The sequence below is a fragment of the Synchiropus splendidus genome, chromosome 13 (genome assembly GCF_027744825.2).
Source record: "Synchiropus splendidus isolate RoL2022-P1 chromosome 13, RoL_Sspl_1.0, whole genome shotgun sequence".
In the NCBI taxonomy this organism is placed as follows: domain Eukaryota; kingdom Metazoa; phylum Chordata; class Actinopteri; order Syngnathiformes; family Callionymidae; genus Synchiropus; species Synchiropus splendidus.
In genome coordinates this window covers 8,291,628-8,304,304 of record NC_071346.1, presented here as the reverse complement: position 1 = coordinate 8,304,304, position 12,677 = coordinate 8,291,628, and the positions used below count along the sequence as shown (strand labels likewise).

Genomic DNA, 12,677 nt, shown 5'->3' with positions numbered 1-12,677 from the left:
GCTCGTTTTAAAACTGGAGCGGGTCACGTGACCGGAAGTGATAGCAATAACTAATAAATTCATCAGTTTTAGTGTTATTCCGTTTATTAACGAATGAACCGAACCCAAATACGCAACCAAAAGTTAAGTACAGAGACTCAAGTATGTTTGAAGAGGGAATATTATAAAAATATTTAAAGACAACTAGAAAGATGGTTGAAATTCAAATCTGTTATTTTATTATTTCAAACTAAATTTACTGAACAACTCTTCATTATAAATGGTTAAGACTGCACTTTTTATTCGACAGAGCTGCAGGAAAAAATACCTTTCCATCCTCACATCATAGTCTGATCAAAGGAATCAGACCTTTTATCTCTTTATTTCTTAGGAGCTCCGACTAGCATCACAGCATGCAACCGTTCAGTCCCTGTGACATTGGTGCGCCGACAAATCACTATAGACAATACTGCAAATGTATTGTGGCTGTCTGAAATAAAAAAAAAAAAAACACACACACACACAGAGGCGCTATGATACTGGCGGTTTTATTTTGAAGTGGTCACGTGAGCATCCCGGGGTCGAGAGTTGGCGCTGACACATCACGCTAGCTTGTAGCACAAAGTAAAGAATGCTGTTTGCAACTTCAGGTAAACATTGAACCTTTCAGTACCGACAAAGAAACACAATAGACAAAGCAATGTAAACCACTGTCCCAAACCTCTTTTTTTAAAATCAAGTTTCCTGTTCCGGAGGCGCTGAATCTAGTCTAAAATAGGATGAGTGGATTCTGTCAATGACACGAGGAGCGTCGCTGCGACCTGACTGGAGTGGTGATATTTTGGCACTTGGGGGTTTGAGGTCAAAAGTGCAGGTAAGATTTAAGGAAGAGCAAAAGAAAAGCTGGCTTAAAAACGAGCACGGATTCTGTCCAGTGGATCCGTCTCCCACATTTTCGGGTCCCAGGCCTGGAACCAGCCGGTGAACGTGGGGGGTTCTGACCCCTGTTTGATGGTGGTGATGGGGAGGCCGCTGCGGCCCGACGGATCAGTATTAACATACTCCTTAGCTGTAGAAACCAAAACACTTGTTATGATATTATAATAATAAACTCCCATATAGGGCTTGGTAACAAGTGTTCCCACCTATTTTAGGGGCTCCGGTCCTCTCCTCCTCATTTGCCTCATTGCCGACCCACAGGAAGATCTGAGGAAGGAGCAACAACACGCTCAAACATTTTGAATCCTAGTTTATTTTGAAAAAAGCCTACACATACCTGGTCCCAGGTGTCCAGCAGCATGACATCATCAGTGGCCAGATCTGACTGGGTGAAGTCTCCAGGGACCTCCTCCACCTGAGGCACAAGTCGGAGATGAAATGAGTCGCAGGATGAAATCCAGACACCTCAGAACAGCAAGAGTCAAGGCAGCCACATTAACTCCCGCTTCCCTCCCTCTGAGAGTTAAGACTTTTCTCAAACACAAGTCATTTCAAATGTCACCATCAGAAGTTTGGACAGCAAATTCATGATGCACACGCATGCGTGAGAACCGAAGCTGACTGAAGTGAGGTGAGCGGTAAATTCACAAGGAAACCTACAATGAGTCTTCCAGTTTTGTTGGAGCAGCCAAAGAGACGTGGAGGCTTCACCATGTTCTGGAGGCTCTTAGAGCTTTGGTACTCCTTCTTCCCTCCCAGAGCGGACCACATATCAGCTGGAGGACAGGACGTGTCATGTTAGAGTGATAGTCATTTGAAGTCAAAGTTGAGCTGCCGACAAGTATAGACAGAGGAAGATGCTTTCTGTTTATAGCCAACAAGTGTCAGGTGGCATATGCAGAGCACTGTTGTCGCATGATTTAGGTGCCACACACCTGGCTCTTTGCCCTCTGAGACCTCAGTGGCAGCACCACCAAAGAAGTCCACCACATGCTTGGCAGCCTTGACCTCTTCGCCGCTGGCCCCCACTCCATGCCACACAAACACCTTCGTCGGGGTTTTCAGCACGAAGACGTCGTTGCTGTTCAGGCTGGAGGAAGACGCCTCCACCTGTGGACAGGTGGAGCGGAGGTCAAGGACGCCTTCATGTCGACGCACCCGAGACTAGGACTCACCTCCACCGCCCGGGTGGCGCCAGAGGAGCTCTGACGGATGTGGAAGAGACGAGTGGTGGCGGCAGCCGTCTGGCCACCTTGGCGAGAGGTTCCCCCAGAATGGATGATCATGGGTTTGCCCTGGAACAGGGTCATGAGGTGGGGCGGCTCCTGACCCTGCGTGACCCTCACCTGTGCACCATTATGAAAAAGGTTTCCCGACATTATTGTTGGTGGTAGCACTAACACTAGGTGTAGCCTCAGGAGACGTGGTGGAGGTCACAGTGACTAGGACTTGCACTAGTAGCAGTAAACATAGCTGTAGTAGTGGCTGTGGTAGAACAAACTGCAGTTCTAGTGGAGTAAAATAGCAAAAGCTGATGTAAAGCATGGGTGGGCGTGGCTAGTGGGAACCATAGTTGAAGTGTAGTAGTAGTGGAAGCGAAAGTTGTAGAAGTATTAGTAAAACTAATATAGGAAGTAGAAGCATTTGTGGCTTAATAGAAGTTTTATTTAAGTATGCGCGTTGTAGAAGAAGTCCTAACACTGCTCATAGTCTAAGTTGCTAAAAAGCGCCACTCACTGGTCATTATTGTGCATTACAACTCAACGGCTTTGGAGTTGTAAATAAAACGATCACTGCTCTCTGCTGGATGATCGTTGCAAGTGCATGTGTTAGGATTATTGTCTGCGATGTTATTATTCAGTGAAATTTACTGAATATCTTTCATAACTATGACAAAGGAAGACATTTTTTTCAACTTATAGAAAGTTAATGCGAATGTACCATGGTTATGATAAAATGAATATCCATTAAAACACAGTGTTGAAGTAACATTTGGAACACTTGACTAAGTCTCCTTGCTGCAATAATCTATTTTATTCAGAGTAAGAACTGACCTCTCTTAAATCTGGACAATAAAGTTCACACTATTAAAATATTGTCACCCAGAAAATGGTAAAAAAAAAAAAATCCACTTCTGCTTGGGTTTCATTTAGATGAAAGTAATGTAATGGAGTTTTTCGTCACTGGTTGGTATGTTGCTGTAATACTGTGATTGTACCGACTTGTTTTTATCCATTAATCACTCGGACAAGTCGGCAAGCTCTAACCTGAACAGGGGATCCTCCCATTGAGTCATCCAGCTGAACGGTGAGGAAGGCTGAGGCGGCCAGTTCATCCTGGGTGCTCTTCAGTCCCTGCCTGACAACACAACACACACACAGTCAAAATAGCTGGGTGAGAAATGAGTCACTGCCGGGTCGGTGCGCGGCAGCAGATGCTCACCATGTGTAAATGATGTGTCCCTGACTGTAGCTGTAGAGAATGATGTAGCAGTCTCCACCATAGAAGTGGCCGTAGGAAGCAGGAGCCACAGGCACCTTAGCTCCCTTCTCAACCCGCCAGATCTTCGTGCACAAAGATGCGGTTAAGACTGGTCTCATTCAGTCACGATTCATCTACCTCCATTACCTCCATCTTGCCTCTGCCGTCATCCACCATGCCGTGCTGGGCGGCCATGGCCTTGTTGGCGTGCAGGCTGGAGGCGTCGAAGGGGACTTTCGCCACCTTGGCGATGCGGCCCATGGTGTAAGCCTTGCTGGGACCTGTCGTCTCATCTTTGTCCTTCCAGTCGCAGAAGAACTGCTTGAAGAGAGTCGTCTCACCTCCTGCTGGAAGGACCTGGATCTGTGGCGCAACCAAGTGTGGGATTATCAGTTTTGGCTGGATGATGTTGCGTGTATGGACCAGAAAAGAACAAACAGACCTGGCAATTCTTGGCGTAGTTCTTGTCTTTGATGAACTGCACGCCTGCAGACATGGCTGCTTTGCGTTCACACATGTTGGCCTTGGGACCTGGGGACGGGTCGAGACAATTTCATTTAAAGCAACAAAGACTGTTGGCTTTTATAAGAGCTTCAGCTGTTGCAGTGCACTATGGAAATTCAAGTAGGAATGTAGGGTGTGTGCTTTACTGGTGGGCTGTATTATAAGAGTGTGAAGAGTGACTGTTTGTGGGCTCGTTTATCCTACTTTGTGGGGACTCATTCTTGACAAGACACTATCCTTGTGAGGACTGTATGACTTTGCAGAGACATTTGGCTGGACCCCACAAGGTTAAGCCTCAATTTGAGGATGAAGACTTTAAAATAACTGTCCCCACAAGGATAGAAATGCAAGTGTGTGCATTTGTTCATATACATAAATAATAGACATTATAAAATCATGAACTGAATGTTACTGCAGGCCATGAGTTTTACTTGAAAAAAAAACATTTTTTGTGGGTAATAAAAGGAAATAAACAAAACAAATTTGAATCTGTTGTCTATCATCACAGTTTCCCTCATACCTTTCCACACGAAGATGTTGCTGTCCACGCCGTTGTCCAGGATGTAGCACTCCTCATGAGACAGCATGGCCTGTTTGAAGGGGCTGGACGGAGCGACCATGGACACAGTCATGGACCCTGAAGCATCTGAGATCTGCAAGAAACGAAGGTCGACTTCATAAGTGTTGGCCATAACCATTAGAAAATGTGGCACTTTTTGTAGATGTACCAAAAAATAATACTAAGAATCTTTCATGCGTCACTGGGATACTGAAATAATAATTTAAAGGTGTGAAAGTGAGAATAGCGGTAAGGCGGTAATAGTAATAACCATGTAGAGGGCGCCCTTGTTCCTGTTGGCGGTGTCCACTTTGTCGTCATCTGGAGTGGCGGGAGCGATGGCGGTCTTGGGTCCCAGAGCCTGCATTCAATAAGACAAAGGCCGGTTACTTTCTCAGTTTCCATAGGAAGAGCTAGCATGCCGTCGTGGCACACAGTTGGCACAGGAGCCTCACACCACAGAGGATGCCATTGTGAAGGCAAGTTCCCACGCTGAGCAGCTGACTGAGCATGAAAGGCATCACAGATGCAAATAAAGCCTCAAACAGAAACAGAGATTCTACAAGTGTCCAGCAGGGGCGGCGGAAGGCATGTGTGAAGTTGACCTACATCAACAATGGCCTGTGGTTCCTCCCCTTCTTCCACCATGTGCAGCTTGGCTCTGCCGTTTCTCTCATTATCCCTGATGCCGATGGCGAGCTCTGACGCCTTCAGTCTCTCAAAGCGGTTGCACTCGCTGCCGCACCACTGGTACACGTCCTGCAGGGAAGTCAAGGAGGAGATGAAGACAGGATGGAACTCACCACGGAAAAAAACATGACACACACTGGATCAAAAGTGGGAGGCTGGGCAAAATACACATTCACTCATGAACTTGACACAGCATAGGACGGCTAGATCGAGTACTTTCACTAAAGAAGTAGCATAAGACATAGTAGTAGAAGTAGGAGAAGTGAAAATAGCAGTAGCAGCATTTGTTGTAGGAGAAGTAATAGAGGTAGTAGCAAGATAAATGCTGTAGAAGTAGGTGTTGGAGTGGTAGTATTTGCTTCCATACGTGTTGAAATAGCAATACTACTAGTAGTGTAAGTAGAATTGAAGTAGAAGTAGGATTATAAGTCGTAAAAGTGGAATTAGTTTATGTATTTAGTTTAGTTTATGTATCTAAAACAGGCCATTGATGATTGTTGAGGTAGTAAATGGCTGTAGTAGTAATGGGAGCAGTTGCAGTAGCAGCAGTGGTAGCGGTGGTGTAATGAAGTAGCATTATGTCTTGGATGTAATTGAAGAGGAAGCATTTATAGTGACTTATTGTAGAATACAAAAAGTAATGATTGATGATGATTAATGAAGTACTATTTAAAAAAAATGAAGAAATGCACCATATGCTTCATGCATGAGGTGTCAAGCAGTGAACCAGCGCCCCCTACTGACCCGCCACCCCCGCTACGACATGGTCAGCTGTGCAGCAATAAAGTGAGACGGTCGTTTGTTCAGATAAGATAAGAGGACTGCTGAAGGAGAGTCACCTTTCCCAGGTCAACAATGAAGCAGTCCCCCTTGTTGAAGCTGCGCCAGCTCATGTCCACCTCTGTGGCCCTGATGGCCCTGCGACCCTTGATGTGGAGCAGACGCTTGACATTCATGTCATTGATGACGACATGCTGGAATCCAGAAGCCACGCCTCCTTTCTGCAGAGCAAAGAAAACGAAGACGTGTTTAGTCTGGAGCTGCTGTTGTCGAGGTCAGGAGGGCAGTGGAAGGTGGTGATAGGATGGAACAGTGGGGTGTGTTTGAACACATGATCACCACAAAGGAAAGTCGAAATGTTTCTGGCCCAAAATGACGTGTGATCTGGTGTACCTTGGGGGCGGAATCATCCCGCAATGTGCCGTCCTTCGTCGAGTCATTAAACAAAAGACAAGCAAAGTAAAAATAAAGTTCCGATTATCACAGCCAAATGAGGAAGCAGCAATGTTGAAGAGGCAGCTTCATGAGAACAAGGAGGAAGTCTGTCCAATCGGAGCGCAGCGGCCGGCCACAAAGCCACAGAGTCTCGTAAACATCTGCAAGAATGTCTTCAGAGACTGGCTTGTAAAGTTCTCCATGGAAACAGAGCCGGTTGGTTTTTGTTTGTTCCCTTTCAATATGTTTGCCTGTGGAAGACAGTCACACAGGATTTGATCTGTTTGTCGGGAGCCTTTGTGTGTGTGTGTGTGCAGTAGTGTCTGAGCACACGTTTGGTGTCAATGTCCTTCACAAAGAGTGTTATGATCCGTGTGTATTCATATGATTTAGAAGACAATATGTGTTTGAGTCTTTGTTTTAATGTTGAGTCTATAGTGCTGTTTGCACGGAGTGTGTCTCTAAATTTTCAAGAGCTATCAGTGTGTGTGCATGTGTAGAAACAGTGTGTCCACATGCACAAGAGTTTCCACTGCAAGAGAAGTAAACAAGTATTTGGGGGTAATTACATTAAACAGAGCCAGGAGGGGAGGGTTCCACTGGCAATGGGAAACAGATGGGTGCTCTGCCTGTCAGCTCCGCCACACAGTTCACCAGGTACTGCTCAGTTCAAATGTGCGACAGCAGTCGATGTTACAAGCTCGATGGAGATCAGAGGATCTCACCTCTGCTCCTTCTTTCAATCCAGAAGGATGAGTTTGGCCCAGTTAGGAGTTCAAAGCTGATTTGGGTGATCCTCCTTCTTTCACTAAGCACTCGCATGTGGCATCCACTTCACCCGCTGGCTTTACAGCACAGATTAAGCAAGGAAATATCTCCAGAAACAGAGTGTAAAATGGGCTCACTCGGATGTTAATAGCGCAAAAAAACAGCGAAAATAGAAAACTTAAAAAATAAAAAAAAGTTACCAAGGCAAAATGAAACACTGCCATCTTGTGGGGGGAAGACCTCATAAGCATAGCACAAAGTTAAGCTAAATTACAAGTTACTGACTACTGTAAACATTGATCCTGACTTTCAAGACTGAGTTCATGATTGAGTTGACTAAAATTTGTTTTTAGTATTGACACAGTAAAGGTGCATAAGACAACAGGTTCCAGTTTGTGCAAACTTGCACTTGATGTGATGTGTAACTAATGGATTCTAAATAAAGGAGTTCCTGTATAAACATCTGTGACAAGTGCAAAAGCTGCAGCATGGATTTATCATTGGTTAAGGTAAAATCTTGGTTTGAAGTGGGGGTTACAATCCCTCCCTCTCACCTGGTACTTGATTCCAGACTTGAAGTATCCCATGAAGGTGTTGGACTCACAGTCCTGCACCTCCCTGTACTGCACCGGCCCCCCGCCAAGGAAGTCATCGAGCTGCGTGGCAAAGATGGCCGCCGCTCCACTCTCATCCCGTGAACACTCCTCCCCTGGAAAAAAAAGAAATCTCCCTTTAGAGAGACATCTGCAAAAGTCTTCCTCCAATGAGAGGATCCTGTCTCTTCCGTAGTGCACAACATGTCTCCTAGTGAGAATCCACAGATCATTTACAACTTTATCGGCTGAAAAACCAGGTGACTGAAGCCCAGTTTTTAATCACACATCAGCAATGTTTGGCATAAACAGATGCCCAGCACCCAAAACGCTCGCTCACACGGAGCTTCTGGAGTGACCTCAGAAGACCGCTGAGTCAGCACGCAGCATCACAGACCACATCTGCAGCAGTTCCAGTCTGGCGGATGGCACACAACACGGACAAAACTATCCCATACTTTTCCACGACCCGGGCCAAAAGGATTATTCATGCTCCTCTGTGAGTCCCCCTGCCGGAGCTTAAAGGCCCGTCTGTCTGCTGCCATGGAACCAGCACAAGGTTCCAGTGTCTGTCTCCCGGGTCTGCAGGGGGGTTTCACATGTGGGTTTATTCGGTTATGTAACATTAGGGGGGGGCGGCGGGAGGAGATGTATTTTCAAAATAATCTACCAAACCACAACGCTTGAAGAATGGAAACAGTGTGGCCAAGTGAGTTTTCACAGCCTGCCGTCACATTTAGAACGTTCCGGTGAGTCATTCGGGAATCAGGACTCATAACCATTTCCATTGTGCGCTGTCCTATCCCCAAACTCAGTAAGTCTTCATCACTCATTTCTGAATGACTTTAATAGTCTATTAAATATTCCGTGCCACTTCAAATGCTTTTAAACTGCTGGTCATTAATAATAAAGGCTGCACTGCCGAGAGAACCCGGTCATATGCATTTCTTTCCCCCCTGTTTTGCTCCTCTGCCTCCATTTTGGAACCTTTGATGGTGGTTTTGGGTATCAAGTACTAGCTTACATCAAAACAAACCAACTCTTGCTCCTTTCTAGGCAGTTAGCATTGCTACTTAGCAACATTTGTATTTTCTCAGGATGTTACGAGACATGTGAAGCAAGCGGGCCTCATGGGAGCTGATCAGTGGCCGCAGATGGCCCCGGGACCAGACTTTTAACGTCCCATCCCTTACCTAGGTGCACATTAGTCTCAGTCGGCTACAGTAGGTTCCGCAGGAGTAGTTGGTTTGGAGCGAACCAGTCGTTTGTAAACAAACAAAATGGCGTCTCAAAAAGAGATTACCAGGCTAAATAATCCAAGCTATTCATCTGTGTGTGTGTGTGCCCTTTACCCAGCCACATGTGGATGTTGTATGACGGGGCAGAGGTGGTGAACAGCAGCAGGTAAGCATCCCCGGTGAAGAAGCTGCCAAACAGAGCTTTGGGAACCGGCTTCAGGTCCAAGTTCTCGATGCGCCATATTTGCAGACCTGGCTGCTTTCCAGCTCCCACGAACTCCTTATGGGACACCATGATCAGTCTGGAAGAGGGAATGGAGATCAAGGTTGAACACCAGCCGTCTCAAACATCTAACCCGGAGCCTGGCGTCGTACTCAGCCGACGGTCGTTTTAAACCAGACGAACGTGTTCTTAAACACTGTCGCTCATTCCATTGAACACAGACGTTCTCACAGTCGTCTGCGTTCATATCTGGACAGGGGCCAAGTCCAAAAACATATTTGTGTTTTACAGTGAAGAGAGGCGTAACATTTGAATGAAGATACAAAGTTTAAATCTCTACTTCTGTTTTGCTCTTGTACTTGAGGATGGGGTTTTACCACCGCAGTCACCACAGGGATGAGTCAATAGTTTTGCTGAGACATATATATATATATATATATATATATATATATATATATATATATATATATATATATATATATAAAGTTAGACATCTTTGGGATTCATTTTTAACTTTCGCTATCTTCCAGTGTGACTGCAAGATTATGCAGATTACAGTTGCCCCAGATTACATAATGGCTAGATTACAAGTTGATGCAACAGCAGGATTATTGCAAGTGATGAATCATGTCTTTGCTGTTGTCATGACTTGCATCCTTAAATCGGGTCATACAGAGAGCTGACGCATAAGTAAATTTAGACCAAAAGATAGCAAATGCAATGCCAAAAAACAAAACAAACTTGGACTGTTGCGGTGCATTATGGGGTCTACAGTATCAGTGGTGGGAGTGCTTCTTCTAATACGATGACACTATTATTATGATGTAGTTTCCGCACTTCTGTTTTGCTTATTTCAAACCGTTCCAAAGGAGAGTAGCGGGTTCAGACAAAATAATGAGGTAAATATATGCATGGAAAGTGCTGAGAGAGAGGCTGAGCCCTTGGCTGCTGTCACGCTGTACAAACGCTGAGTGACGACACAAAATCCCATTCCAAACCTGTCTTTTAATAAAACCTGTCAGCTGAGTGTCAACATTTACAAGACGCATGTGATTATAGTAAATAAACAAGTCATTTCTTCCCATCAGAGCCTTGCGATTACACAGCTGCAGAAATGACATTGCTCAAAAAGCATCCGTCACGGAGACAGTTGAGTTTGTTCAGCTGCATGTTTGTTAAGTAGGAAGCTCATGTTTCAGCGGAGAAAGCAGCGAGTGGATTTCCTGTAACGGGCTGATCGATAATGAGGAGCAGTCAAGTGCTTCCATGTCATTACATTACTAACTCTTTCCTTGTGTTATTGCCTGGAAGTGTTTGACTGCAGCAACATTAACGGAAGCTTGCAGCAGAGAAATAAACCTACACATCGCTTTGAGCTATTGTCTCTCTGAATACTAGGTAAAGGGTTGCGGTGGAAGCCTCCATTAACATAGCGCTAAACCATTTTTCTTGTTAAACTATTTTAACTTGCTTTGAAAGTTCCTCTTCAGTGTGTTTTAGTTGCTGGTGACGTATTTCAATTTGTCCTTGTTGTCCTGATTTAGCCTCTGCTCTGCAACATAAAACACAGCATGACACTCTAATGGATTCCACTCGCTCTTCTGCCGCTTGTTTGCACTCATTTAATTACCTTTTTAAATAGGCTTCGCTGTCTCACAGAAATGTTCACATCCAACACATTGCATTGGGGGAGACAGCAGCTGCAGAAAGATACCAGCTGTCTTTTCTTCCTGCAGCTGTATGACGTCACTGTCTTGTCGCCCAGGTCACAACTTACATCTGTCACCTTTTTTTAGGCCCAGAAAAAAAACACATTTTGGGACAAACTTTTTTAAAACATAAAATAAATAAATAAATAAAATCTCCAAAGCAGTGTTTCCTGCTTGTTCTCCAGCGAACGACTGTGTTGTAGTTTTTATAATAATTCGCTATAAATCTCGATTAATATTTAACTCTCTCTTTGCGTGCGAATCCACACAAGCTGTAGCGCGTGTTTATAAAGCGTTTTCGCGACAAGAAAACACAAAAATAAAGACAATCGATTGACTGCAACATGTCTGCATTTTTTTATTTACTGGTATTGTAGCGGTTTTCCGCGCCAGTATTTACTCCTTTACTGTGTTACATAACGCCTGCCACTTGCACTTCGCTCTCTTCTCGCGCGAAAGTTCAGAAGAATCTCATTCAACGAAGCAAGGTTAATAAAAGAAGAAGCGATTGGGACATAACGATCTATAGAGTTTGCAACAAGAAAAATAAGAGAGAGGGAAGAAAAGCGCAAAGTTCGCCACGAACGCATTTCTGAAGAAAACGACTCACTGTTCGCAGGACGATGTGGTGCAGAAGCGACGGCGGATGGTGAAGAAGTGGGAGTGTTCGATTCAAGTCAGTGGTTTTTGTTTAACCGTGCAAGCAGAGGAGGACGGAGAGGTGGGGGCGCTGTTTCCAAGAGGAGGAAGCGAGGATTGGTCAGCTGCAGTCGCCCTATGATAAGATGCTGCCAGTGTTTTCGTGCAGACGGATTTTCCTGAAATTGCAGTCTATTTTTGATCACTTTTCAGTTCTCACTTCCCGTCAGTGGGAGGAGTTTGAAAATCTTGTGACTGCAGCAGGAAAAGTGATGAAGAGACGCCTCCCTTTAGTGACTGAATACAGTTGGATGACACTCGAATCTCACAAGTGGCTGTCAATGTTGTGGGGACAAAGATGTCATGGGAAAATCGGAAGAATCTCTGGCCGGTTAGATTCTTGTGAGAACCATATAACCTCAGAAAATAGCAGAATAATGATGTTTATTTTAAACAGTGGTCACGGTACTTCCTTTTTTACTTCTTCAGTCCACTGCACGTCGAGTCGCCATGGTACGATTAACAGCAACAGTCAATCCAAAGTTCATGCACAACCTGAGTTAGACTATAAAAACATTTAAAACATCACAAAACAACCTCCAACAAAGGTTCAGGTGACTGCAGGCAGACCACACTTCAAGTGGGTTGCTTTCTGAGCCACCATTCGTAGAAAGAAATGAAATAACGTCACACAAAATAACAGGAAAAAATAGTTCTGCTTGTGAGAGAACACGAGTTTGAGACAAACAGTTCTAAAAATGTCTCGTATGAGAGGCCCTTGAGAAGTTATTCCACACCACAGGGTGTGTCGCTCTTGAGTATACATGGAAAACTCTCGGATGTAAATGTGAATTGAAATGCAAATTCACTTGACCTTCTGTACGTATGTTTAGGTGTCTCACCTGTGGACATCATACGCAGACGGAAAACACACATTTGCACCAGCCCTCACATTACTAAGCCACATAATAGCACTGTAACCTGCTGCAAAGCAAATCCCAGCTTGCACCGGAGGCCGACTCACAGGACACACCCCGCCTAATACCCATGGCACAGATCGATCCCAGGTGATGAGGAACGTGTTTATGTTCAAATGTTACCGACGCGAGGATGAGACAGTGTTTACACTCTGGCAGAGCA

At 44.9% G+C, this 12,677-nt stretch overlaps 1 protein-coding gene across 2 annotated transcripts; it reads right to left on the bottom strand.

The window, feature by feature from the left end:
• Positions 1-493: 493 nt before the first annotated feature.
• scinlb (scinderin like b) lies at positions 494-11,640 on the bottom strand. Of its 2 annotated transcripts, XM_053883781.1 has the most exons (18): positions 11,509-11,640; positions 9,081-9,268; positions 7,690-7,844; positions 6,326-6,358; positions 5,992-6,153; positions 5,072-5,221; positions 4,734-4,823; positions 4,424-4,556; positions 3,842-3,930; positions 3,547-3,762; positions 3,361-3,482; positions 3,186-3,276; positions 2,094-2,264; positions 1,854-2,028; positions 1,579-1,694; positions 1,256-1,333; positions 1,125-1,185; positions 494-1,048 (listed from the first exon to the last, which is right to left on the bottom strand). In XM_053883781.1, the coding sequence occupies exons 2-18, from the start codon at positions 9,259-9,261 to the stop codon at positions 888-890; spliced, it is 2,184 nt and encodes a 727-aa protein (XP_053739756.1). In that variant the 5' UTR covers positions 9,262-9,268; positions 11,509-11,640; the 3' UTR covers positions 494-887. The 2 variants fall into 2 exon arrangements, with proteins under 2 accessions (XP_053739756.1, XP_053739757.1); XM_053883782.1 differs by lacking the exon at positions 6,326-6,358.
• Positions 11,641-12,677: the final 1,037 nt, after the last annotated feature.

What these genes read in the sequence shown, in the direction of transcription:
- scinlb (XM_053883781.1), bottom strand. Translation starts at nt 9,261, where the DNA reads ATGGTGTCCCATAAGGAGTTCGTGGGAGCTGGAAAGCAGCCAGGTCTG. An exon ending in AACCACAGGCCATTGTTGAT is followed by an intron (nt 4,824 to 5,071) that starts GTAGGTCAACTT and finishes TATTGAATGCAG; the next exon opens with GCTCTGGGACCCAAGACCGC. An exon ending in ACTACGCCAAGAATTGCCAG is followed by an intron (nt 3,763 to 3,841) that starts GTCTGTTTGTTC and finishes GTTGCGCCACAG; the next exon opens with ATCCAGGTCCTTCCAGCAGG.